The sequence below is a fragment of the Myiozetetes cayanensis genome, unplaced genomic scaffold, assembly GCF_022539395.1.
Source record: "Myiozetetes cayanensis isolate MyiCay16 unplaced genomic scaffold, myiCay2020 scf6-25, whole genome shotgun sequence".
NCBI classification, from domain to species: domain Eukaryota; kingdom Metazoa; phylum Chordata; class Aves; order Passeriformes; family Tyrannidae; genus Myiozetetes; species Myiozetetes cayanensis.
The window spans coordinates 21773468-21801376 of NW_026087853.1; the positions used below are offsets into that span (position 1 = coordinate 21773468).

General features: G+C 38.7%; 1 protein-coding gene across 1 annotated transcript in view; it reads right to left on the reverse strand.

The window, feature by feature from the left end:
• Nucleotides 1–488: 488 nt before the first annotated feature.
• YLPM1 (YLP motif containing 1) overlaps nt 489–27909 on the reverse strand; it is a 35654-nt gene continuing 8233 nt past the window's right edge. Inside the window, 18 exon segments of the mRNA XM_050335078.1 lie at nt 489–905; nt 1268–1447; nt 3040–3170; nt 8197–8248; nt 11247–11333; nt 12260–12343; nt 12586–12669; nt 12888–13064; nt 13347–13466; nt 13757–13819; nt 14423–14610; nt 14962–15107; nt 15256–15430; nt 15815–15907; nt 17032–17275; nt 19315–19420; nt 21772–24018; nt 26565–27307. Of these exon segments, the coding sequence (XP_050191035.1) occupies nt 1301–1447; nt 3040–3170; nt 8197–8248; nt 11247–11333; nt 12260–12343; nt 12586–12669; nt 12888–13064; nt 13347–13466; nt 13757–13819; nt 14423–14610; nt 14962–15107; nt 15256–15430; nt 15815–15907; nt 17032–17275; nt 19315–19420; nt 21772–24018; nt 26565–27307 (4887 nt within the window). The 3' untranslated portion in view covers nt 489–905; nt 1268–1300.

Below are 27909 nucleotides of genomic sequence, written 5' to 3' on the forward strand. Positions count from 1 at the left end.
TTCTTTTAATGATGTTTCTCTATGAGACAGTAAAATTATGAATGGAATGAAATACCCTGAAAGGGATCAGTGTTGACTAAAAGACATAACACCAAAATGAATTTTCTAGGTTGCCCCTTCAGAGAACTCTGTAGTACCTGTTCTCACACTGAGCATTAAAGGTTTTTTCATACATTGCTACCTTGAGTATTACAGAGCCACCCAACAACGTTTATTCTCACGTAGTAATGAAAATTTGACATAATTGAGAAACTAGGATCCAAAAAAAAATAATGATTCCTGCTCTCCAGGAACATGAACTCCTGAAGGCCAGCAAGACCTGAGGTCTTAATGGAACTGACTATGAGAAGAAAAGCAGGTGGAAAATCTAGAAGACAGGACACATTCCAGAATATGAGCACAGTACCTCTTCCAGGTGAAGATGGTTCTGAGCACTATCAACATGTCAACAAAGACCACACTTAAAATGTCAAACAAAAACCATACTATATGGTCCACCAAGAACACCGAGTTTATAGTGAAATTTATTGTTCTGCTTCCTAATACAATAAGCTACAAGGTACATACAGTATAAAACGAGAACGGCCACAGAGCAAAGGTGATAAACATTCTGTGATGGTACAGTGGAGGTAACGTCTGTCTAACCCTTCCACTTTATCCCACAAAGAGCAGCTAAAACTACTGACCCTTCCCCCCCACCCCTCAAAAAATATTAAAAAGTAAACTGTCTCTCTCACGTAGGAGCAGTGGGATTCAATGAGTTTTTGAGGGCACTGGTTATCTGCCAGTATCTCAAGAAAATTGTTGAAACTAAAGTAACAAAGAAAAACTGTGAAGGTGGGAGTGACATGACCCATGCAAGATGCTCATGACACCCTGGTTCACTTCTCCTCAGAGCAAATGGCCTGTAAAGAAAGGAAAAGTTTGTTACATCAAATAAACCAGCAACTAACATCGTCAGAATTAAGATATTGTATGCAAAATCTGAACTAGACAGGACTAGGAATACAGATAAACTATTCTTTTAATGAAACCATAACCCTCTTCTTAATAAGGTTGGGGAGACTGATAGCTGACTATCCTTCGCCCTTTATTGTTAGATGCTGTGCACAAGGGTATACATTAACATAGGCCCAGCTGACACCTGTTACACAAGGTTCCAAAACACATAGTCTTATCTGGGAGAACTCTAACAATGATGTGAACTGCAACCTCAACCCTTAAAAAACATCAAGCTTATAAATACACAGAAAGACTGAATACTTACCTTCAAGGCACAAAAATCCACTTAACCACTTTTTCATATATACTTGGTACGGTTGAGGGCTCTCTCAGCAAGGTGACCACTTTCATCTGTTATCTTCTCCCAGTCTGTTTGTCCAACAACAAAACCGATGGCCCTTTTCCTGTCGGCATCTTTTTTTTCTTCTAGATCTGCCCACCGCACCTATGGAGAATACCTCATCAGTATAATCTCTTAAGAAATCCTGATACAAGTCTAGGCTGCAACTAAGAGTACAAGAATACTTATTTGTACTCATTTTCCTTCACAGGTAAGTACTAATTTGTTTTCTGATAGGTAAAGATGGAATGCTTTCTGCAGGAAGAATTATCCAAGATTCATTTAGTGTCTTTATTTTTTGTGCAACCTGTATTTCAATTGCAAAATGGAAATATCTAGAAGATAACTATGAAACTACAAAAAGACAGTGTTAAAAAGCAACTCAGCAACGAATAAACTAATGAGGGACAGTTTTCTTCTCTATCTATCTTCTGTGATATATTTCCATTTAAATATTTTCAGTATTTTTTACACTAAATAAACTTCTTCATACATTTGTTATCTCTCATCTTTACAGCCTTATAGTTCCATATCTCCCCTGTAGCTCTTCATGGTAATGCAGATCCCTTGCATTTATCCTCCTCAAACATACACAATGACACCCACAAACCCAGACACTGCTGGGAGTGAGAGCAACAGTGAGAAAGGAGCGAGAGAGGTGACACAGAAAGACTGCAGTCACTAAAAACTCAGCTGTAACACACCATTGCAGGACAAGAAAAAACAGTATGGGAAAGAGCTCTTCCCTGACATACTCATTAGTCCCATTCAGGCCAGTGTGTTACTCAGGGACATAGCCTTATCAACTTTCTGCCAGCACCTCCCTACCCACAGTCTACCTGGACTTCCCCAGACGTTCCTACAATGTCAGCTTTCTTCCACCATCACCTCCTCTGCCAATGCCTTAGGTATCTCCATTTCTCTCAGGCATGATGTCCAATACTATTTGACATTACAGAGCAAAACAATGTCCAAACACTGACACTTAACTCAAATTACTTTTAGTGGCAAAAGCCAGTCTTTCTATTTTGAAGGGAAAAAAAATAAAGAGTACTACCTCTATTACCTCTCTTTCATCTTCTTCTATTTTTCCCTTTTTTTCACAATAGCGTGTTAACATATGGCATTTTGTTTTCAGAACAGAACTACATATAGAGTTATACACATTATCTCCCAATGTCTACAAGATATAATTGATGTAAAACCTACATAACTGATAGTTTCCTAAGACGAATCTTTTTGAATACCAGAACAGCGTACTGTTTCTCTATCTACTTACAACAAAACTTAACAAAAAATAGCTTGATAAAATCATCATCTTCTCTTGGAATCTCTACGGTATATCACACTATCTCACCACAAAACAACACAGCATAAAAGGACTCTATGGGTTGCTCTGAAATAAAGTGCATCAACTCCCCAGCAAGAAATGGGACATGATTCCATTTTCAATCTCTAAGCCATGCCCAGGCATAGTTAATCTGTAATTCCTAGCTTTGTTATAATTAATATGTTTACATCTGGAAGACCCTACTTGCAAGAATGATCTCTTACAGAATCTAATGGAACAGCAAAATGAAAAATGAGTCAGTGAAATTCCCATATTCATAGACACTGAATGACTTGATACAAACTCTCTTTCACAGAGACTATTAAATCATCATATACAGATAATAAGTCATTTGAAAATTTATTACCCTTTTCTTTCCAGGTTCAGAAGCACGTGTATCATAGTCATCTGGAAGTTGCAAATAATCTTCCATTCTGCTGGCAATTGCTTCCCAGTCACGTTTCCTTTTAGTGCCAGTCCGCAAACCATCCAGCTTGTCTGAGAACAAACACAGAGCCTCAGCGTTAAAGGAGAATTTTTTTCTATTTTTCACACAAACAAGATGAGAGTGGGAAATTTTTCAAAAGAAAGAGCGGCAGAACTTGTATATCCAGTTTGTCTTGACAGGTGGAATGATGAGACTTGAAATAAACTAGAGAAGACTCAGCACAGTTTTCAAGTTTTATTGATCTTTCACGTTAACTGTGTGGCAATAACACTCAGTCTTGTTATGTGTACGAGGGAGAAAAAGCTTGCTCTTCCAGATGGTCATATTATATGGAATCTATGCTTGCAGGTACAATATAGCCAACAACAGCTAGGAACCACAGATCCACCTTTCTGTATTTGAACACAATACTAAAGTTGTAGCATTTTTCCAAATTTGGGGATTAATACCGTGTCAAACATGGCACACATGCAGAATCAGGGAACAAGTGACGATCATATAATTTAATGCATCAAAGATGAGTTTTTGAGATACTGTTTCTGCTAAACAAAAAGCTCCTTGGAAACCCTGATCCCCCCTTTTCTTTTTCTCTCCCCATAAGGCAAATTACTTTAAAAATCCTCCAGAAGTGGTGGGGGGGGGAAATCTCAGATTTTTTTTCTTTCATGGTGTAAGAGGTCAGTCATGAATATCTGAGTAGTGCATTTGTCCAACAGTCATAATTTTCTTCTTTTTCTTATTAAACAAATATGGCATGAGGAGAAACCATTCCTATGTTCTAAAATTTTGTTCCTCTTTGGACATTCATTCTCAGTAAAAAAACCCACCTTCTTGAAATCATGTGGCAAACTGTTTTTGGACAGGAAATGAAGCATTCATTGGAAGATTACAAACAACAAAGCATGAAAAGGAAAAACAGCTCTACAAGTCAAAGTAAATTCTATTACTTCTGTCAATGTATGCTACCATATTATAAGTCAACAATTTAAGTATGTGTAGAAGGAACACCAAGCTTGGCAATTATATTCTGTAAACCATTTCCAGTGATGTCAGAAATAATGTTTCAGAAGTCACCATTGTAATTAAATTCACCCACAAAAGGCCATAGAAATAAACCAAATACAAGGCAGCAATATTTTCTGAGTAGCAGAAGACGATGATCAAAGGCATATATTTAAAGAAGCTTAGTTCAGAGATGCGTTTTTTGATTTAATATGGGAGAGAAAAGAGTAACAATGGAGATAATGTGATTGTATGTAGTACAATGGCACTGTACACATGCTAGTATAATTTAAATGCCATAAACTAAGGAAGTTATTTCTCCCTCATGCAGCTCTAAGATTTTTAAAGACTCCACCTTTGCCCCATTCCCTGGAACAGATACAGAATTTCTTCTAATAAAACATTTTAACCCCCCTTTACTTTTTTAAAAAGCCAACATTTAAGAAAAATGTTCAGAATATTTATATTTGTTACATGGTTCAGTTAAGGTTCTTCTTTTGCTCTAAGTTAAATCTGCCAAATTTGATGCTCAATCTCCACAGAAAGGCGACACTCTCTAGAAGACAAAATTGATTTATACAATGTTCGTGTGTTACTCCAGCACGTACTGTACTTGCACTGTTTCTCAGTATTTCAATCAACGCAGATCATTTCTAGTATCAAAGGTTTCCAGAAAAAAATTAACATGGAAAAGGAGATCAACAGATGCATTGAGGAGCATTTAGGAACATGAAAAACTGAAAACTGAGGAGCTCTCTGTTGGCAGGTACCTGTAGACACCCATATTCCTGTTGGAAGGCAACACGCTATGATGCAAGCTCACCTCATTACCAATATGAAAGAAACTCCAGTCTCTCTCTCCCTGCTGCACACAGAACTGAAAACATCACCAAGAAATGTATAATGCTCAAACATCAACAGAGGAGTTCAGAAGGCATTCTGAGTATGCAGTTCCCCTGTCCCGTTTTGTTATTGCTACACAGAATTTATTTTAAATCGTTCTCTCTCTCCATGTCTGAAGTTGGATTGCTTTTCCGGAGGAGTATGCTTCCATCCATACCATCACGGTTCAAGGTACATGGACCATGCAGTAGACACTACGTAAACGTCAAAAGCCTATCACAAAGGATTATTTCAGAATATTCTTTTCTGAAAATGAGACAAGGTGTCACTTTAACACTGGTGCTTGTGAATATTCATGGCAGATTACTATTTAGTGTTAAACTACTGAACATCATTGTACCATTTCAATTTTTAAAAACAAATTAGCAGCATTTCTGAAAACCCATAGAACTCAAAAACTCACCTTTAGAATTTTAATAATAAAGCATCTGAAAGCAAATTACTTAATTAGCTCCTTCAAAAACTAAATGAAACAATCCGCTACATTTTGCTCTTCTTAGACAAAAGCCACAAAGTTTTATGTAAAATGTTATTTGCATTCTAGACCAAATTTTACAATGGTATCCAAGCTTCAGTTATGGCGTAGCTTGTTTCTCCCTTCCTAAAAGTCTGCAGAAATCACAACTATGACGCACTTGAAACGGGGCATTGCACTAAACACTTAGCATATAGTCAAAGTTCAGAAGTGAGAGTCTATTACTTTAAATCTCAAAAGAAGAACCCATGTGCAATATGCACCGAGACAGACCAGTGGTTAGACTTCAGAATAAAATTGTGACTGTGCACAACACGTAAGACAATGATACACCACACGCATACTCAAGAGGAATGCATCACTCCTGCCAAAATGAATCTGAGCTAAAGTGAGAGCTGTGGGGCATACGGCGATTGTAACAAGTCGGTGTTTGCAGCTAAATAACTCAAACTTTTCAGACCTTTTCTGACAGGTACTACAACCATTAAGATCTTATTGAGCCTTCCTGTAACAATATCTACTCATAAAGAAAACAAAAAAGCAAAACAAGACTCTGAGTGTTGTTTTTGGAGTCTACACTTACATCAACTTCTGTAAATGTGTGCCCTCTGGGACTAATGCAATAAACCTAATGGGCAGGCCAGTTCCCAGGAAATAACTCAAATATGGAATAACTTATACATAGCACAGCTTACATGCCTCTCCAGAAATAAATATAACTGGTCACCTACAAACTCTTATTGTGAACTAATTAGTAAATAGAATAATTCTTACTCACAGACTGCAAATGTTTATAATGCATACCTTAAGCTAAAAGTTACCTGCCTTGACAGAGCAATTTTCCAATGAACTGCATTCATTACATGGGAATGCCTGCTTTTTTAAAGATGTATCTTTTGTCAGAATTTTCTTTTAATCTATAGTCCTATATATACATATAAAAATGAATCTACAGGATAGTTATAAAATTGTGAATACAGATTTAATAGAAAGCCATTCTTAGCACCTGTGTCTGTGTTTTGCAGCATGCTAACATCGCTTGTTAATAAAGTGTGACTGTTAAAGGACTACTGCAATAGCCTTGCAAATAACTTACTTCAGCATAAAAGTGACTCTGCTGCCTGCTACCCATTTTACATTTAAGTGGTGACTATATAAAAATCCTGTGTTCTATCTCATGGAGTTTTCACTGCATAAGAAAACACAACACAGTTCTTTGTTTCTATTTGCTAGCAGTATTTTGAAAGCTGTCTGTAAATTTCTGCTGCAGTCACAATCCCCACATTGTTAGAAATTACACTTAACATTATGTATCAGAGCATTCTTCAACAACGCAGGTTTCCAGAATTATGATTTCATGCATAATTGAGGAAAACTCATTATAAACTTAAGAAACAATTTTATATTATTAAAAAATATTATTGCTTATAAGAAAAATTCAGATCAATCCTGAATTAATTCTGCCTAGCTACTATTTGACATGCCAAAACAATCAAGTACAAGGCACCTTTGGTTATACTGCAGGTGCCACAACATCAATATATTCCACAAATATTTATATGACTTAAAAGAGAGCATAGCAGCAGAAGAGATGGTGTAGCTAAGCATTTAACAGCAAAAGATGACAGGTTGTTTTATGTAAGCCAGACCTTGTAATGCTATTTTTAAGGTGCAATTGTGATTTTGGTTATTGAAAAGTAATGACGCACAGGGCTGTACCACACATGCAGGAGTAAACCTCAGAATGTTAAGACATGCTGCGTCCTGTTCAGGTATTTGTTACTTCTCATAGACATGACAGAAAAGAGCAGTTTTGTGCAGACTGTCTTATGAAATCTTCCCTTAGAATCATTATTATTCAGTTAAAAAATCCCAAACCGACAAAACTGATCATAATGACCAGAAACCCGTTCCTCCTTTCACCATAGCCATGGTGAATGCATTTCTGCCTGAAAGTTGCTTTTGACTTTGACAGAAGCCTAATGTCAGCACTTATGTTGAATGCAATCATCAGCACTACCCAGAACAAAAAGCGCAGCAAAACCAGGGTTCATGTGCTTCTGGAAAGTCCATTTTGCACACTACTAAAAAGAATTCTAGTAGTCTCCTGGAATTGAAAAGCATTATTAACTTTTCAATACCTAAGTTGTTGGAAAGATACATTGACGCCTAATCATTCAGAAGAAACTTCAAAGCATGACACTACTTTGTCTTTACAGACGTCAATTTTGGAAAGTGAGAAACATCTCCAATACAGGTAGGTATGAAGCATGTCTCCAAGAATGTAAGAAGTTACTGATGACACTTATGTTTTAAAAAGGTATGCAGTATGAACAAGAACACAGTGCAATGTAAGTTGACTCTTTGCTTATATAAAAACTATAAATATGGAAGAGATGAGTAAAGAATAAAATATTGCTTTCTAAAAATTTTAAGACAAAGTACTTTCCTTGAACAGATGGAAGAACAATTAATGAATATATAAACCAGTGATGGTTAGAAAGTAGTAACTCTCTTGCCTTCTGGCAAAAGACAAATTCTGTTTCTGTATACATGTTTTTGCTGTTTCAGACACATGTATGAAATCAACACATTTATTTGTCTTTGGTAAGGAGGCACAGTAAAAAACAAAAAATCAGGTTTTGCAAACATCATTAGATACCAACTACAAGAAACAGGAAAAAATAAATACCCACCTAGCTTTGCCTCAGAAGTGTCCATCTCCCATTTGCTTTTCGGAATGTAACCCTAAATCATACACAGAAAGAAGCTCGGAGGATTAGAGAGAGACACACATGCATATCACTTTTGAACTGGAAACAGAATTATAATATAGGTAGATTAAGGTATTTCTCTTTGTAAGGCACAATTCTTGTTATCTTCATCCTCAGATGAAGGAGACCAATTACTCAGTATTTCAGAACTTCTGCATCCACTTCCATTCAGTGATTTTAGAAGCCCTTATAAATCATAACAAGAGTGCTGCCCTTTGCAAACACAGAACTCCAGAATGAGTCTAACAGGCAGCGAAGGTGCTGTGTGCAGTTACTGTATTGTATCACCCCAGGTAGCAAACTTACTGTAACACAACTTATCAGATATAAAGAATATTCAAAGCTTTACAAGCACAAATGAAAAAATTACTGCAAGATTTTACGAATATATTCCCAGATTTACTACACACAAACCTCACTCCTTTTGAAGGGACGAACTAAATTCATGTATGAATGGTTAATTCACAATTAAACAAAAATTTCTTTTGTTTAAAAGAGAGTATCTGCTGGGTCACTAGATTTAAGTATTATTTTTCACTTTAAAATAATACTTTTAGCTCAATAATACTTTTAAAACACTTTTCCCCTACAAATAATGTCAGCACGTGTAATGATTTTTAGTCAGTTTATTCTTTGTAAATCCGCACAATGATATTAAGTTTAGCAAAAAGGTATTTATTTTAGTTACCTTGTTATCATCTCTTTTTAATACTCTTTGACAAGTAAATCCTTACTAAGCAATCCTCATTTCAGCTGTTCAGATTTGTTTTAAAAGTACTTATGGTTCCTCTGTAATAACGCAAAAAGCTCAATGTAGTGAGTGGAAGGCCTGTGAGAATTCCATTACTTTTATAATGTTTTTTAATAGAGAGGGAAAAGAACTACTCTAGAAGATTTCAAGAAGAACAAACAGTCCACAAACAAGTTTTATGTCACTGACTTCTTTCCTGTTCTATTTATAGGTCACCTCCACTGTCGTAAACATACACATATTTGTTAATGCTATGTGTTACTGAATCAGTGTACTCCAGATTAAATTCCAGTATATTCCAGAGAGCTACACTGCATTTGATTATGCTCAGCATTGCTCTTCCAAAATCCTTGAATGACCTTTTTTTCTATCAAGCATATATCAGTGACTTTAGGTTCTCAGATCTCAGTATTTTCTTGTTTTTGATTAAATCTGTAACTAATGCAAACCAAAACAGTTTATGCTGCAATATTTCCTTGTAACTATAAATAAGCTTTATGTATATATGTATATTTATACTTTAAAACCAAGTTGCACATTAAAGTTTGCTCAGAAAGTTTACACCACAGCTAGAAGCCTGCATTAAACGAAGTGATGTGTGATACACTGGTGAGAACACTAAGTTAAATACATCAATAATTCATACCATCAAGCACAGAAAAGCAGGAATTGTCTGAATGCCACAACCCTATGGGAGTTGATAATAGCAAGAAGAGTGACTTTGATGGTGTGAAATGGCCTACTGTGTGCTGAATCTGTACAATATCCCAGTCCTCAGATAGGATAAGCAAAGATTCAGACTTTATCCTTTGGTACAAGACAGTTGGATATTTCAAGGATATCTGCCAGATGGCAGGAGCTTCAAGACTTCTCTTTTTCCGCAGGATTAAATGCAGCAAAATGAATTGCAGAACGCTTACCAACTGCTCTCAAGAAGGCAAGTGATACCAAATACAGTGTAGTGTTCCACCTGTCTGATATAATTCTCTCAGATGAGCTATCTGACTGAATACCAGAGATTACATACAGCAGATAATTCTCTGTTATTCTTCTTGTCTGAATAGAACACATTCTTATATGTAGATTACTTTTAGTTATTTAATAATTTGCATAGTTTCCACACCAAACTTTCTTTGTCTCATAAAAAAAAGGCCTATTGTTATATGTGCTGTATCTTAGGACACTCCCCCGAACCCATAAACACACATATACACACACACATTTATGCACAGATGTTTCAAAAGCTAAAGACAACTCTCTCTTTTAGCTATAGCTCATTTACAAGAAATGAGACAAGCAGCCATATTCTTGTTAACATGGATGTATCTTTGAAATGTTCTAACCACACTCTATGAAGTCTCATATTCTGCGCCAAAGAATAATTTAGTAAAGAGAATGAGTCATATTGCAAAAAACAGACATTTATTAAAATCCTCTTTTCCTAAGCTTTTTAAAATTCTATATTTCAACTGCTTTCTAAGCTGCCACTCCTGAGAAATAGTAAATTTCTATCGCTTGTCCCAGACACTTTTGGTTACTTCCTGTTTATTGGACTTTAACTGCTTGGTTGTGGGAACCAGGGTTTGAGACATTCAACTCATCAAGCACTGACCAGTTGCAGCTCCAACACATACCAAGAAGTTACAGCAGGAAGCCTTCCATAGCCTTTTAAATACATACCTAAAAAAACCAGCCCTGAGGGCAATTCTATAACCTTCATTTATCCAAAAGACCTAATCCCTCATCTTGGAAATACCTCCTGACAAACAAAGCCAGTAAACTGTGGCGGAGAAAGCCGCCTTCATACGTGTTGTCAAATACTGTGACAGTTGAGGAGAGTTCTTTAGACATGTGAAAGGAAACAAGCTAAATTAATCTTTGTCTATTGTTCCCATCCCTCCACTCAGTGTAATTCTTAGATTATCTGGAAGACAGCACTATAGTGTACTGCAATTTAAAGTCTGTAAGAGGCATTTTGCCATGCTCCACTGATAATGCTGTTTGTGGAATATACTCACATATTCTTACAAATAAATTAGGAAGAAATAACATGATTGATCATTAAAGTTCTCCTAGAAATGTTTAAGGAAAAAACGACTAGAAACATATGTATTAAGACTGCACTGCTAAGAATGGCAATGAGTTGGCGCTTGTAAGATTGAGATTCTTCCTCAGACACATTAATGAAAAATTTGTTAGAGATGGCTGATGTGTCTCCTACCAGTTCACTTTCTTCCTCCTCTGCTGTGTCCTTCTTGACTTCTTCTTTCTGGTCTTCAATATTTGCATCAAAATCCTCCATCTCCACCTGTTCCAAACCACAAGTATAGACTTACAAAGCTCTAACAGGGACTCATGTGCATAGTGCGGAATATATAAAACTATTCAAGTATGTACTGTTCCTTACATCATTTGTAAAACCTTGTAAACCCAAATCTGCCTTCTGTGAGGCTTTTGCTGTCCTCTTAAAGGTTATTATTTTCGAATACAAAGAATTTGGAGGTTCAAAAATAACCTGCTGGCCTCATGACAAACTGTGAAGACTCTGCCTACTTCAGCAGTTCACCAGTTTCTGTGGTCATGGCAAGAGCTGTTCTAACAGCAACAAGCAGCTAGGGTACCTCCAGGAAGACCATATGATTAACATATACCATTCCCAGAGCTTCTGACACAACTGCCAAAGAATGCAGCAATACAGAAAGCTGACACACCGAAGACGTATGTCATGGAAAACTGCAAATGGAATAAAAAAGCAGCATACTTCTACAGCAAGTGTAACCTTCTGCTACATGTTGTTAATTTTTTAATTTCTCTGCTACGTGTCGGTATTTATGAAAACAAAGACTGAGTTCATATTTCTTTCCTTATTTTATCCAACTAATTTCTGAAAATATGATCAGAAAAATCCAATAGCCTGCAAAAAGTGCTGAGTTTCATCTAAGAAAGCAAAGATTCTCTTTAACTGGTATTCAAGAGTTGCTAAGAGCAAAGTGGCTTCAACTCTTGCTCAAAAAGGCGTAAGTCTGAGCTTCAAAAAGGTGATCAAAACTAACAACATACCTTCATGTTTGGGTAACTGCTAAGTATAATGGAATACATGTACCTAACACAGTGATTCTGACTTTCTACAGTGCCAACTGTAACTACCTTGTGATCATATCTTTGTCTGCTTTATATTTTCAGTATAGTCAGATTGACATAATTTGTAGTTTTAACAAGCACAGAAGTTCTCACCTCTTCGATAGCAGCATCCTGCAATAGAGAACGAATGTCCAGGCGCATCATGTGACGGGGTGCTGCCTCCCAGTGCTCAGACATCTAACAAAACATAAACAAAAATGAAGCACTTCTACAAATCTAACAGATTCATTTGGTTTCTGATCACTAACAAGATGTATCTGTACTTAAGAAACGCAATTTCAATCAATCCTATGAAATAACTATCTGTTCTTCTTATAAAATATGTAAAAATTATATAGTCTTCAGTTTTCAAACAACAGCAGGCCCAAAAACACAATCAACTTATAATTAATCCTATGGCTGCAAATATATACAGTTACCCTGCTGATATCCTTTAGCTTGCGTCCATGAATATTCCTCTTGGAACATGTCTGGTTATCTGCACTCATTTCAGCTAGATACACCTAGAAAAAGAAAGACAATATTAATTACTGTAAATCAATTTTTAGAGCTCTTTTTCTACCTGGTGATACACTCTGCAGTTGTACATTCTAAGAAAGGTAAACTTGTAACTGCATACCACAGCTTTTTTCCTGATTGTGGGAGACACTTTGCATTCAAATGTTTAGAAATATCAGCCTATGGCTACTAGCAAGTTCAAATTCTATTTAGGCTCCATTACCTCAAACCCCTTGGTTTTTGCAGCACTCCAAAACTGTTCAAAATGTCGCACTCTATCATTGATAGCATCAAGTATAATGAAGGGAAAGAATCCATCATCCAAGGTCTTTTTGAAAGTTTTAAACATGCTGGTACGATAGGTCTCTTCCATATCAGCTTCATATTCATACTCCATGACCTTTATCAAGAATAAAAGCATTTAAGAAAGAGGACATCTGTAAAAATGCTAATGTTCAACAGCTGAATGTCATGACCACAAAGCACACTGGTATGTGAAAAGCACATTTCAGGTCAGCTTTTAAGAATTTGCCCATACAACCTTAAGTTATATTAACCTGGTTTGAAAAACCGCCCATAGACATCTGCAGTCTTTCCAAGTCACAGACAGAAATTCAGACTGCTGCTGTGTTTTTCCAGAATGTTGTTTCTTTGTCAAGACTAGCAACTGAATTAAGAGTACCTTCTTTTTAACTTTTTTCCCTGTATCTGGGTCTCTCTCTTCTTTCTCCACTTCAGTGATAAAATAGTCATCCAGGCTGAGCACTCTTGGTGCAGGTCCTCCACACTCTACTTCTTTATCCTGGCAAGAAAGAAAAAAGAAAACATATACTCTTGCTCTAAAACTTCCATTCTGCTACACAGGATCTTCATAACACTTTTGGCCAACAGCAGTTCCCTGCTCTGTATTCAAAACAAGAAGAGAGCGGCATCCCTCCTGCTTGGTGCTAGTGGAGGGGAGTCACACACCACACGAAGACATGGAACATGAAATAACAACAGACTTGAATTTCAGGCAAACAGAAAACAAACAGCAGAGGAAGCACATGTAAAAGAGAAGCAGGACTACACAGTGAGCAGTTGTTTACATACCCTGATGAGTTTTGCTACATGTGTCTTTCCGCTGCCAGGCAACCCTCTCATTATGATCACAATCTGAAACAAAGATCACGTAATAGGATACTGTACTATATTTAACAGAATCTCTTGCAAAAATTTTCTTCAAGAAAATTACGTGCTGTGGGCTCACACTTTTGCATATAATCAAGCAAAGCCACTACCACACCTCACTGTCTGTTTTACAAAACAGGTGGTGAGGAATGGTAGTAGTTTCACATAATTCAGAGTTTTTGATGTTAATTATCTCAGCAGCTTAGGTTGTGTAAGATGTTATAGACCTGGTTCAGTTTGATAGCCGGAACTGTGTTCTTTCTTATATTATATGATGTACTGCCAAATCGCTGACTGTGTAAAGCCAAGTCTTTCCTCTGATACATCAAAAACCCAAGTGAAGATCTCATAAGAGTCCAAAATACCTTAACATTACAGACCAATTTCCTTTTAGCAGTCCAAGGAAGTTCACATCTCCTGTAGACTCCTCATAGTTACGCTACAACACTAAGCATTTACAAAGGAACCAAGCTAATTTCTGGAACTTGCTCAAATGTACACCTGTTTGCAACATATTACACCCATGACCATTCTAGTTGAATACAGACCTTGTAGAAACTGATTATTGCTTTCAGAATGCATACTCACTCTCTCTGGTCTGCTATCCCGTCCTGGTGGCTTTAAAATATCATCTACATTTTTAGATTCTGGCTTCCTTTCCATTCGTGGAGCAGGTGGTGGCTGACGGGGTATTGATGGAGTAGAAATAGGAATCCTTTCCTCAGGGTAATTTCTACGATCACCTTCAAATTCCAGTGTTTGGACAGAAGAATTTTCTTAGTTCAGTAAAATAAAAAAATTAAGATGATCATACACAGTTGAGCTGATTTAAACAGACCTTCATTATTTTAAGTTAAATTTACAGATAAGTCCTCAAAACAATTCAAATTTCTGATCTTGAACATATTGCAATCAAAGACAGCTTTTAGCAGAGTATATCACTGTTTCATTCATGATCTTATCACTCCTGAGAAACAAAACTGCTACCACCTAAATAAACTTTCCTGAACTATATATTCTGAACAAATAAATACCGCAATTCAATTAATCTACCAATTAATCTTCACCTCTGCAAATCCATATTTTTCATAATATCCTAGCATGACTTCAAGATTGAGAAACTGTACCTCCAAACATGGAAGGCCCATGATCATACGCTGGGCGATCTGTCTTTCGTTCATATGGTGGTCTTTCAAAACCACCTCGCCTGGAGGACGGATGGTCCTTCTTGTCACGGTAAGACTGAGTTCTTGTAGGTGTAGTAGGAAGAACCCTGTCAAAAGAGTATTTCGTGTACTTCTAGAATTTCCACTATGGATTCCAGAGTGAAATGAACATGCACCTCCCAGGCAAAACAGACAGCCTGATACACAATACAGCCTCAACTGCATTGATTCCAATAGTGTTCCAAAATCACATACCTATCATCTCTGGGATGCCGCTCTTTTTCAAATCTCTCTCGTTCATAGTCCGTAGAACCACGGTCTCTGTGAAATTCCCGCTCTCTCTTGAAATCCCGATGATCTGTGTTGGAATTACCTTGACGCTCAAAATAAGGCTCACGATCTCTTTCTCTGTTGTAGCGACCTGGATGCTCTGAAGAGAGAAACCCATGGAAATCCAAACTACTATTTTTGAAAAAAAATTAAAGCAACAACCAAGAATGCAGGAAAAGTATACAGAAATACATGATATGTGGGCTAGGATGGACATAATCAAACACTGTATCTCTTTTCCAAACTGTAATAGACAACCATAACATGCAATCCTACTTAAAGCTACAAAACTGAATGTTTAAAGTGGCTAGGTTGTTGACTGCAGTACTCCTCTTGACAATATAACCTGTTATTCCTATGGGTCTCTGAAGAAAATAATGTGGTTCTGGCTTAAACAAGAGTTACTTAGTTTAATATATGCCTTTAGTGCCTTACAGTTTTTCTTAAGAGCTATCTAACTGAGAGCTAGCCAAGCACTCCCTACCTTTTTGAAATGTTTGCCTCTCCGGTAGAGGTTCTGGACGAAGAGTTACCCTCTCCCCATACGGAATCTGTTCCACTTTACTGGTAGTTATATCTGGTTGAAAATAATCATAAAATAATTAAACACCTCTCTTCCATTTCCTTTCCTCTGTCATGAGAAGCAATCAATCAATGGCATTAAAAGTGACTGGAACAACTTACAAAAATTTCTATTAATGGATAATGCAAGAAGAGCTACACCTAAATAAACAACACCATGGCTTTGAAAGACTGAAGTGGGTTTGTGTGTGTATGTTAACCATTTCATCTCTAAGAATGGGACTTCTGCCTTTTAAGGTGTGTTCAAGTAGCATGCAGTGTCAGAAAACTGTGAACACTAAAATGCTCTGAGAGTTTCAATAACTCATAGAACTACTGTAATATCAAGAATAGAAACTTAACGTCTCACATCGGTAACAATTTTTCTAATAGCCTTTAGTAAAACATCTACTTAATGGAACTGAGATGGGCTTCAACTCATGCCATGGCACCTCAGAGAGAGAAAAAACACACTTTAAATGACAATGTACAATTTAAGAACTTCTTTGTGACATGATTTCATTGCTGTTAAAAACTTACAATGAGGGAGATTAATTCTATTTAAAAACTAGTGTTGAATTTTAGTTTTGATAAGCTCAATACTAAGAATCAGAGCCCTTCGTTGTTTACGTGTTAAATGCCTTCTTAGGAGACTTTGTGTCCCTCCCTGTCCAGAGGGTACCTCACACCCATTAACCAGTAGATAAATAATGCAAAGACCAGTCACATTCTGCTTTAAGTTACTAAGTCACACCAAAGAACTGTAACCATGCAAAGTATCTTCTAGCACAGTTATTTCCATACTCATCCACAAAGGGGTTAAGGGAAAGTGTCAATATCAATCTAAATATAACATATTGATGTGATCACATCAGTTGCTGTTCATTAGAAGCAGCCATGGCTATACACCATTCAGTTCACATGAAAACAGCTCTTCCTAGGAGGATTGAGAAAAGCATTAAGCTCAGGGTTGGAGGTTACAGATTCCTTAAAACTGCACTGCTTAGCATCACATCACAATGGACGCAGTCTACACTGCAACTGCAGAACAAGCACACTTTGCATGGCACATTCCTTTAAAAAGAAGTTAGGAGGACTGATTAGCTCTTTGTTACAGATCAAACACACAGTAATACCCACCTCGCCCATGGCCATAATCCACAGTTTGCTGAATGACAGGTGCTTTAGGAACTGGTGGAATAACTGGAGAAAGGGACACTGGTACAGATGATGGAACAGAGGTGTGGACAGAAGGTATTTTCACAGGCGAGGAAACAGGTGGAGGCATCATTGACTCCTGTTTGCGTAACTCGTACTCCATATTTGCACCTTTATCCTCATTTGTGTCCCACAGTCCGTGGAAAGAATCCTCATCCCAGCGTTCCTGTTCCACAGCAGAAGGTGATGGTTTTAAAGACTGACCATGACTTGGGGTTGTAGTTGGAGCAGAAACTGGAGCATGTGGCCTTGTCATAGGTGTAGTAGGCCTTGCCAGTGGGGCACTTGGTCTTGTCACAGGGGTGGGCTGTCTGAACAACACGGGAGGCTTTATAATAACAGCAGGAGAAGGTTTAATAGCCTGGGCTTCTACTGATGCCTCTGAAGATAGCTGAGAAGAGACCTAGATGCAGAAAGCACTTTTAATGTAGCTCTGTAAAACTAACCTTCTCTCATCCTCTGTAAGTCAGTGCAATGGCAATCAGTAATCAAATCATACGCATTTTCTAGTACCTCCATCAAGGTGCTACAGGTAGGAGGACTATTTCCAAAAACTGGTGGCCTGATTTAATTTGGCATTTGTTCACTATGTGAAGGTTTAAATACTACTTATTTTCTTCTTCAAAATAACCTTACCAATTTAAGTTCCAGTAGGCCTATCTCAGTTCAAAAGTGTCTACTGTTTTATTCCCAAAGACTCCTGCTGTCTGCAAAGATTCCTGCTGTCTGTGAGAAGGCAGAAAAAGTCTGAAAGTAGGGCAGCTTGGTGAGATGTAATAGGATTGATAAGGCCAGTTTCTTTGTGGAAGTCACTAGAAAAATTCACAGAGAGCAGAAATACCTGGAAAACCCTTAATGAAATCAACATAGATGAACATAAGAAATTGAAAGGTCTTGCCCAGTAGAAAAACAAACCAAACAAAACCAAACCCTTCATGAACCAAACATCCCCATGGAACCCCAGTATCAAGACTTTTCAGCATCATAGCAAATGCCAAGTTACAGGCAGCCAGCCTTATTAGCAACATGCAGCAAAAATTGCAGAATGGTTGTAGATACAAAGTCGAACTCTGTAATAACAGTTAAAATTCACAGCAGAAATATTCGAAGGCAGGAACCCCTAGAAAGACAAGAGTTGTTTGAAAACCTCTAGACAGATGAGTGAAGTAGTGGGAGATACTTCTGCTCAATTTTGATATTTTGTAACTTCCTAAAGGCATCAACATACCTGCAGTTCTTGGTAGCAAATCACTTCCATTATTTTACTTTACAGACACTGCAAATAAGGAAGAGGTCACCTAGGCAAAAATAAAACTTGCAGTGTTTCATTCACTGCATAACACCTCTCTGGAGGGAGGGACAAACAAAGCTTGGTCGGGCTAAATGTCAGCCCCAGAAGACATTATGGGTAAATTTATTGGTATCAGTAACTCTGGAATTAAGATGCGATGAAGAATAAAGACTCTGCATCAACTCCTCCAATATACATTTAACAAAAATGTTTATTCGTTCTAGGAGTGATTTATAAACCTCAGTTAGCATGACTGCAAAAAGTTCCATCGATTTCTGACTGGACACGAATTATCAAAAATCCAGGCATCTGAGAAGAGTTCCCAGAATTAAACAGGAGATGAGGGAGCAGAGAAGCAACTTACATCACCACAGGAGATGAATTCATGTAGGTACACAAACGTGAGTTTCCATGCACTTTGTATTATAGAAGGTGAGTTCCCAATAAAGACAGCAAATAGAATGCTAATGCCCATGCTACATTGAAATATCTCAGTTTATCCTCAAAATTCTCTAACTTCAAAGAGGAGAGAGCGCTTGAAGTATGAAAAGCCGTATAAATTGTCAGAACTTAAGCAAGGGAACAGCAGAGTCTTCTTGTGAGTCTTATATCCCTGTTTTGGAAGAGCTCACCTCCTTTTGCACATCACTCCTCAGAATCTAGACTGTTGAACCTCACGTGCTCCTGTCCCTGACAGGTCATTCTCAGAAGACATAGTGGACTGAGTAGAAAAAGCTTTGGAAAATTTAAAGAAACTAAGAAGTTGCTTTGCCTCAAGAGAAGACTGATGAGGTTGTAAGGATTGCTGGAGAGGCATTTCACAGAGAAGTTTAACCATCAGTGCATAGAACTGGTTGGAAATACACATTAATTATAATAACTACCAACATGTTATTAACATAAGACAAATATACCTGAAAGGCACCTGGCCTTGTGCTTGTGTTCTGTGATCTTGGAGGGTCCTGTGCGGAAATGTCAGGTTTAAACTCCTTCAACTTCTGTAGTTGTTCTTTTTGCTCTCTGCACATGCATCATAAGAAAATGTTATCAGTCTATAGGTTAAATAAAAAATACAAAATCAATGCTCAACAGCGAAAACACATTACGCTAGAATAAGGAGCCAAGTCCAAAGAAGAAAAGGACACAGTAGGCTTTACATGGGCAGTGCTGTGATTCAGAAATCCCTTTTTCACATCCACCTAACCATGGAGGTATTTAGTGTATTAGCTGCATGTTTTTTGATCACAGGTTTCCTGAGACACGTAGTTTTGCTTTTGTGCTTGACCAGAACCACTCCCCTTGGACAGTAAAGAGTAAAGCTGGATTATTAGCTTCTGCCAACACCTTCTGGAAACAAGAAACCCCTTGGAAATGTATGCATAAATGCTCTCACTTACTTGCTCTGGTTCACATGCTAACAGGATTGAGACCATCAAAGCACAAGAGATTCCAGTATTTAAAAAACAAACGGTAGTTCCAACTTTTGTTTCTTTGTTTTATATATCAAAATGCTATTTAATATACAACAATACATAATCTACAGAGCAGAGACATAAGTCCAGCCATGAGTAATACAACCACTAGATTATAAAGTTCTATTGAATATGATTTCCTTTCCTTTCAGTTTATGTTAGCATTTTTAACCTAAGCTTTTTAATTGCTAATAATGCAGTGTATTGAAGTAATTCCTAAAGAAAAACTAAGAATGGGATCCCTCTGTAGAAGGCACAACAGAGACCACCCAGAATAGTAATGCATCTGTTCAGTGTCCAGCAGAAGGGGAACTTGGCTCACAGAAAAGGATCCCCAGTGCTGTATTAGTACAAAAAGTAAACCAAGCACTACACTAGATCACTATACAGAACAGCGTGCAGCTGAGAGTATGCTGTTTTACACACAATAAAAGCAAAACCAGATGAAGGCTTTACTTTTGGAGATGAAGGCAATTATGCACCACACCTCTGGTACAACTCTTGGCTCAAAAAAAAGTAATTAATAAGCAGTCTCCTTAAAGTTGTTCCCACTATTCAGACTCGGGTCACCTGCCTATAAGAACCTAATGAGAAGTACCACTGTAACTAGTTTTAAGATTACCCTCATATTCAACTGAAAATCAGTATCATGTTTCTGTTCTCCCTTTTTACTGGCTTAGAAAGATGTGTATGTAACAACTTCCTTGCATAAAACAAGTTTTAGTTCCTATGTTTAAAACAATTCTAATGAACTATCCACTCTGGTAGTGATTCCCAAACTACAGTCCTTAGTTTAAGTCCACTAGCTTGCAGCTAGTCACATTAAACAACAGAACATGTGCCCAGAAACTGAAGCAATAGGAAAGTTAGGAAGCTGAAAATAATCTGTTACTCCAAACTTTTGGCAAATATTACTTTATAACACAGATTTCACAGTTACTAACACTTGTTGAATTAATTTAATTGCAGTGATTAAATTATTCACAATAAAAGTTCTCTCTCTTAAAGACTAATTTTTCTTGTATTTTGGCATGCAACTAAGACCTTCCGTATGGGACAGATGCTTAGCAATCTTACAAGTCTGAAAACAAAACAGCCTGAAGAAAAGTGCAAAACGTCTCTACCATGGTTTGGGTTGGAGGGGATCTTAAAGATGACCTAGTTCCAAGTTCCCTGCCATGGGCAGAAACACCTTTCACTAGACCAGATTTCTCAAAGCCCCATCCAACCTTGCTTCTTCTATTACCGATTTTGTAATAAACATCAATTAAAGCCTTAGGGAGTCTAGTAACTGCTTTCTAAAAATGTGGTCTTGATGAACTCTCACATTCATATCCTCCTAATAGTTATTACTGTTTTTATGCTGATCCTCAGAACTAAGAACAACCAAACTTGACAAAATTATTCACTGACAATATCGGATTTCAAACGAGAGAGCACTGTAAAAAGAAAAAAAAAAACATGTATGCTTTAATTAAAAAGCAAGCAGTATCCAAAAAATTAAATAGGTCTTAGGAACCATATTAATGTAGGTCTTGGCAGGTAAGTATTAAAAAGCAATTATCATTGAGCTCATCTGACACTAACAAAAAGACTGAAAACAAATTATCAACAAGGTAAGCTGAGGATAACAAAAACATTGGTCAGGTGATGGGATAGATCTTCTCCTTGAAAGTAACAAACAGGGAATGCCACATTCATGGGGAAAGGGCCAACCATCTATTTAAGAAAAAAAGTCCGTCTACAAAAATTGTGATGGCAGTACTCCAAATAACTTGTTACACATGAGCTCCTACTATCATGCTGTGAGTGAAAGAACTGAAGCCATTACTGTGTCAATTTGAATGAATCCCACTGAATGGGGATTCCCATTCAAAGTCACAGAACCAGGTAACTCACCGAAGCATTTTGAGCTCCTGGGCAGCCTTCAGAATTATCTCATGCTGTCTTTGGCTAAGGACCATCACTCCTCCCAAGGACTGGTCAGAGTCCAGGTTTGAATCTGCTCCCAGCATATCACAGGAATGTGAAGGTGGAGGAAGGGATGAATCTGAGTGGTCATCCAGAGATCGCAGTCTCTCTCCATCATCTGGATACCACCTATCCGACAACCGTTCCCTCTCCCAATCAGTCCTTTCAGGAAGATAGTCTTGCTTTTCCCGCCATGTGTCGTATCTTTCTGGATACTCTCGAATCCTAAGCTCCCCCCTGTCTCGGAGATCTCTGTCATAATGATCTCTGTTCCTATCCTCCCTCCACCTATCTTCACGATACCTGTCCAGAGGCGGAAGAGGTGGTAATGGTGGTAGTGGAGGGATATCCAGGTCACGATTCCCCATTTCTCTGTCATCCATAGCTCTCATGTCCCAGTCTCTATCCCATTCTCTGTCTAAATCTTGATGATAAATATCTGAGGATCTTCCACTTCTCTCTAGATCTCTCTCTGGTTCCCTTTCTCTTGGCCTTTTCCAGTCATCCCACCATGAATCTCGTCTGTCATGATCAGATGATAAAGGAGGTAGTGGTGGTAGAGGAGACAATGGAGGCAGTGAATGGTGGGATTGCAACCTGTCATCTCTGTCATATGTATCTACAGAATCATCCTGATAATCAGAGTTGTGATCTCTCCAGTATTGTTCTCTTTCCCAGTCATCCAATTGCTCATGCTCCAAAGAAGGGTCATCTTGACTATCTAAAGGAAATTCTTCTTGCATTGTATCGTCTTCATGACCCCAAGAACCCCTGAACGTTTCATCTCGATGGTACGGAGGCAATTCATCAGGGTCATCTCCTAGGTGAATGGGTTTTCCCATATTGCCTGTTTCAGGTCTTCCTGTTTCCCTCTCATGGCTACCTCCCCTCCTGACAGGACACCTCTCACGACTACCTGCCCGCCTGCCCAGGCCCCTCTCACGACTACCTGCCCGCCTCATGGGGACTCTCTCCCGGCTACCTGCACGCCTGACAGGGACCCTTTCCCGGCTACCCGCCCCCCGCATAGGTTCTCTTTCCCGGCTACACTCCCGCCTGACTGGGCCTCTCTCCCGGCTTCCTGCCCGTCCCCTGTCCCAGCTGCCTGTCCGTCCAGCTAGTTCTCTGTCTCGGCTAGAGAATACCCTCTCATGGCTATCTGACCGCCCACCCAGGCCCCTCTCTCGGCTGCCTGACCGTCCATCTGGCATCCTCTCTCGGCTGCCTGACCGTCCATCTGGCATCCTCTCCCTGCTGCCTGCTCTCCTGAACATTCCCCTGCCACGGATGGATGCCTGCCTAGCCTGCCCTCTGCCTCTGTATACATATCCTCTGCCACAACCATCGTCCATCCTGCCCATTCCCCAACCACTGTCCATCCTTCCCATTCCCCGGCCACCATCCATCCTTCCCATGCCCCTGCCACGGCCCATTCCCCAGCCACGGCCATCCCCCTGCCCTCTGCCACGGCCCCTTCCTCTGCTTACTGGTCCCTTGCCTCTATCTTCATGCATAAATGGCCCTTTCCCTCTGCTTTCTGGTTCAGGTAAGCCCTGGGTGCTATCTGAAGCAGTCAACTGGCCATCTGGTGAATCCAAATCCTCATTTCCTGTTACAGGTGTTACAGTATTCTGGTTCTGAGCAGGTGAAGTAGGTGCCTTCGACTCTTCTACTTGCTGGTTAGGATCATGTGAACTCCATGTCCACTTTTTAGGAGTGTCTGAAATAGTTTCTTTGACTTCAGGTTTGGATGGTTCCTGTTGAGTGTCTGTCAGGTCCTCATTTGGTTCAATGGGACCTGCACTCTGTGCATCGGGAGTAGACTGTGTTCTGCTTACAGTCTGCTGATCACTAGCTGTGTCTGTAAAAGGTTCTTTGTTTTCTGACTCCGATTCTGTCTGTGCTTGCTGCTTCTGCTGTCCCAAGTGAGGCCTGGGCCCCATCCACCGTGGGCCACTAGGTCGGGAACCATGTCCATGTGATGCATTTGTCGAAGTATAAAACTGTCCTGCTGGTCCTCGTGGGATAGACCCCCATCTACTTGAAGACTGTCCATCTGTATTCTGTCTGTCAAAACGTGACCTGTATCCTTCTGAGCGCTGAGAGTCAAAACGAGGTCCTCTCTGTCTTGAGCCTTCAAACTTGTCATATCCTCTTCCTCGACATCCATCAAACCTATAGATGACACAACAGCAATTTTATTCAAATGAACATGTCATATCAAAATCTTATTGATTAATTTTATACAAAATAGACAACTCATGTGCCAAGTCTAGTTGTTTGGATGTTTGGGATTCACAGTCGTACATCACTGGATGGGTTAGGAAGTTCAAAGCATGGCTGGAGCTGAACACTGCACAGGATGCAAAGAGTTATAAGAAGGGCTTCTATAGTTATGTGAGTCAGAAAAGAAAGATCAAAGAAAGCGTACCCCTTGGACAAACACAACTGGCAAACTAGTAACAATGGATGAGGAGAAAGCTGAAGTACTCCACAACTTTTTTTGCCTCAGATTTCACTGGCAACCCTATACCTCTTGAGTGGATGGACTACAAGACAGACTAGGGGAGCAAAGTCACTCCCATTATAAGAGAAGATCAGGTTCATGATGACCTGAGGAACCTGAATACATAAAAATCTATGGGACCTGATGAGATACATCCTAGAAGCCAGATGCAATTGACTACTGTAGTTGCCAAGTCACTCTCCATGATATTTGGAAAATTGTAGCAGTCAGGTAAAGTCCCTGGTGACTGGGAAAAGGAAAACATTGCACCCATTTTTAGAAAGGGTAGAAAGAAGACCCTGAGACCTACCGACCTGTCAGTCTCACCTCCGTGCCTGGGAAGACCCTCCTAGAAGCTATGCTGAAGCACATGGAGGACAGGAGGATCACTGGAGACAGTCAGCTTCACCAAGGGCAAGTCCTGCCTGACCAACCCAGTGGCCTTCTATAATGACTACGGGAAAAAGGAAGAGCTGTGGATGTCATCTGTCTGGACTTCTTTAATGCCTTTGACATGGACCCCCCACGATACTCTTCTGTCTAAACTGGAGAGATGGATTTGATGGGTGGGACTGTTCAGTGGTTGATGGGTGCTGAAGGGATTGAGAATAGCCCTGCTGAAAAGGACTTGAGAGTGCCGGTGGATGAAAAGTTTGACTTGAACAGAAAATATGTGCTCGCAGTCCAGAAAGCTAATTGTATCCTGTGCCTATTACTGCACATCACTGAGCTCTAAACCAATGCTCATATAAGACATGCACTAGCAAGTAATGAAAACAGTCTGTTCAGAACTGTACATTCAAGAAATCCCCATGACCAGAAACAACACTTTTTAAAAACCCTCAGGAGGTAGAAAATTATTCATTTATAAAAAATTATTTTACACTGCTAGCAATTCACAAATTATCACTTTGGAAGCAAGGAGAAGGGAAATAACTATGAAGATACTATTGTAAAGTCTAGCAGAGTATGCAAGGATAGAAATGATTGAACAGAACACCACTGTTCTCTGATTCAGGTGGCATCCCATCAACCCATCTTGAACTAATGATCAGGTAGAAGAGATGTTGCTTTTGCAATCTGATATCATGTAAAGTATTAAAGAAAAACATTCCAAAACCAAGATCTTGGATTAAATCATATAGCAGGTACAAAGTCACATAAAAGACATGGAACACTGTATTTTAGAATAGCTTTACATTAAAGCCTTAGGCCATCCACCTGACAAAATGAAGATTTACGTTTTAACAAAACTGTATCTTACCAAAAGATAAAGACAGCATCTCTAAAACCAAGACCATAACAATATAATGCAAAAGAAAAAGTCGCAAAGAATCCTGATGCTAGGATCCTAAGGCTCAAATCTTCTTTTCTTTCCTTCTCTCTCTTGCTTATAATTGTCTGAAGGCTAAGTAATGCTACATATGTAGAAAACAACTGATCTGTACTTAAGACAAGCACTGCCTCCCTACCAAACAGCCATTTTGAAGAGTGCACCAAATAGGACACTAACATAACTGCAAAACACACTAGAAGTTCAAGTACTGGTGAACAGCTTTGAATTATCATTTCTTTCTGCAATAAGTGTTGGATTACAAATAAAGAATACTTTTTATCATTTCTAAAAATAAGTAGCATCTAAATTATCGGTAATTAGCTGTGTTTGTATATTCAACTGAACATATAACTGAATCCCTTTCGCAACACCGACATTAAAGTGCTACTGTACATAGTAGCACCTTAAAAACAATCTTTTGATGTTTTGTGCTTCAGATTTTCCTAAACTGTGTTCCAAGTACCACAGATAAAATGATGGGAATATAGATCACTTTTCATGTAGGATCACTCTTTCAAGTGAGAGTTATCATCTTCAAACTAAGGACAGCAGACATATGAAATATTTAAAACAGCTTTCCTATTTTCAAAAAAGGAGTATTGAGTTTCTGGGAATGAAAAGGGTGCAGCATCCCCAAGCACTTTACTAGAAAAAAAGTGCAAACTACTCCAGATAATGCTCAGGTGAAAGACATCTATATATCCCTGCTTTAAAAAGATAAATACAGAGAACATGGTGTACATATATTAAAAACAAAACCTCCACCAGATAAATACACACACATTTCACACAACCTCAGGAAATTTGAGAATAAGATATATGTTTCATTTCTTAATACATCACTGAAAGTCTTGTAGCATGGAACAAAAACATCCTTACCTAGGGCCTCTGGGGCCTTCAAAACGCGCTGATCTAGGAGGATCTGGAAGCAATCCACCTGACCTCACTGGTTTATCCTGCACAATAGATGTGTGTGTTGAAGACACTGCAGAAGTGCCTTTCAGTTCCCCACATCCTTGCTCAGATGAAACAGATCCAGTTTGTTTACTAAGATGAACTTGAGACTTCCCATGGTCTGATGAGCCAAAGGATGAACTTGCTTGAGAATGATAAGGTGAGTAGACAGTTGAACTAGCTATTTTTGATGCATAGGTACCAGGGGTGGGAAGCAGAGCTGGCCTTGGTGTCTCAGTAGATTGACTGCTTTGAGAACTTGATCCTGAAGGGACAGAGGAACTGGACAACTGAGAAACAGAAGAGAGAGGTGGGGGTACCAGTGGAGGTGTAGTTGAAGGTAAAGTTGGAGGCATAATAGGAATGCCACCTTGACCAGTTTGAGAATATGGAATAAATGGAGGTGGCAGGGAAACATTTGCAGGATACTGATTCTTCAGATTTTGGAGTGAGGTCACTTTCTCCTGCAGGTGGGACTGAGTGACCTTCATCTGTTCATCCCATGCTTTCCACTGTTTCTCATACTCTTGAAGCTGATCTTTGTGAGGGTAGGTTTGAAGCTGATGCTGCCACTGTTGGTTCATTGATCGTTCCCAATCTTTATGAAGCTGCTGGAATTGTTTTTGCTGTGCCTCATAATGCCGCAGCTGCATGTCCACTGACATTGTCTGCAATGAGAACACGAGAATAGCTTCATAATACCATCTTAGTTACTTTCAGAGCCACATATTTCAGTATCACTTGTAATATCACAATTTCAGACTTGGGCAGAAGCTTGAGGAAGAACTACACTCAAACAAAAGCAAACACCAACCGTGATGCCTAAAGTCATTGTGACAATTTATACATTTTATGACTAGAGGACATCCATGTATAAGAGAATTTACCAGGACAGCTGAAAAAAGCAATAAGCTGCATTATTATTGAATTCTAACAATGGCTAAAGTCCAAATTAATCTTCATATGTAGACATGGTATGTGGCTATTTCTCAAGGTTTCAGCTTTGGCTATTAACATGCTTAGAGTTGCCTCAGCTGTCAGCAATCAGTTTTCTCTAAGCCTTTGTCACATCTTCTTATTTGCACAACGAAGCTTCTTTCAAAGAGATCTGTCTTTCATTATGTGTACATAACCTAATATTCATGGCTTGATCTTGCCTGAGATTTTTAAAGTTTACCCAAAGAGATTTTTTTTTTAAAGTAGACAGCCCAAACTACAAATAAATACTTAATGTACAAACTCCACCTGACTGAGTTGAGCTGACTCAACT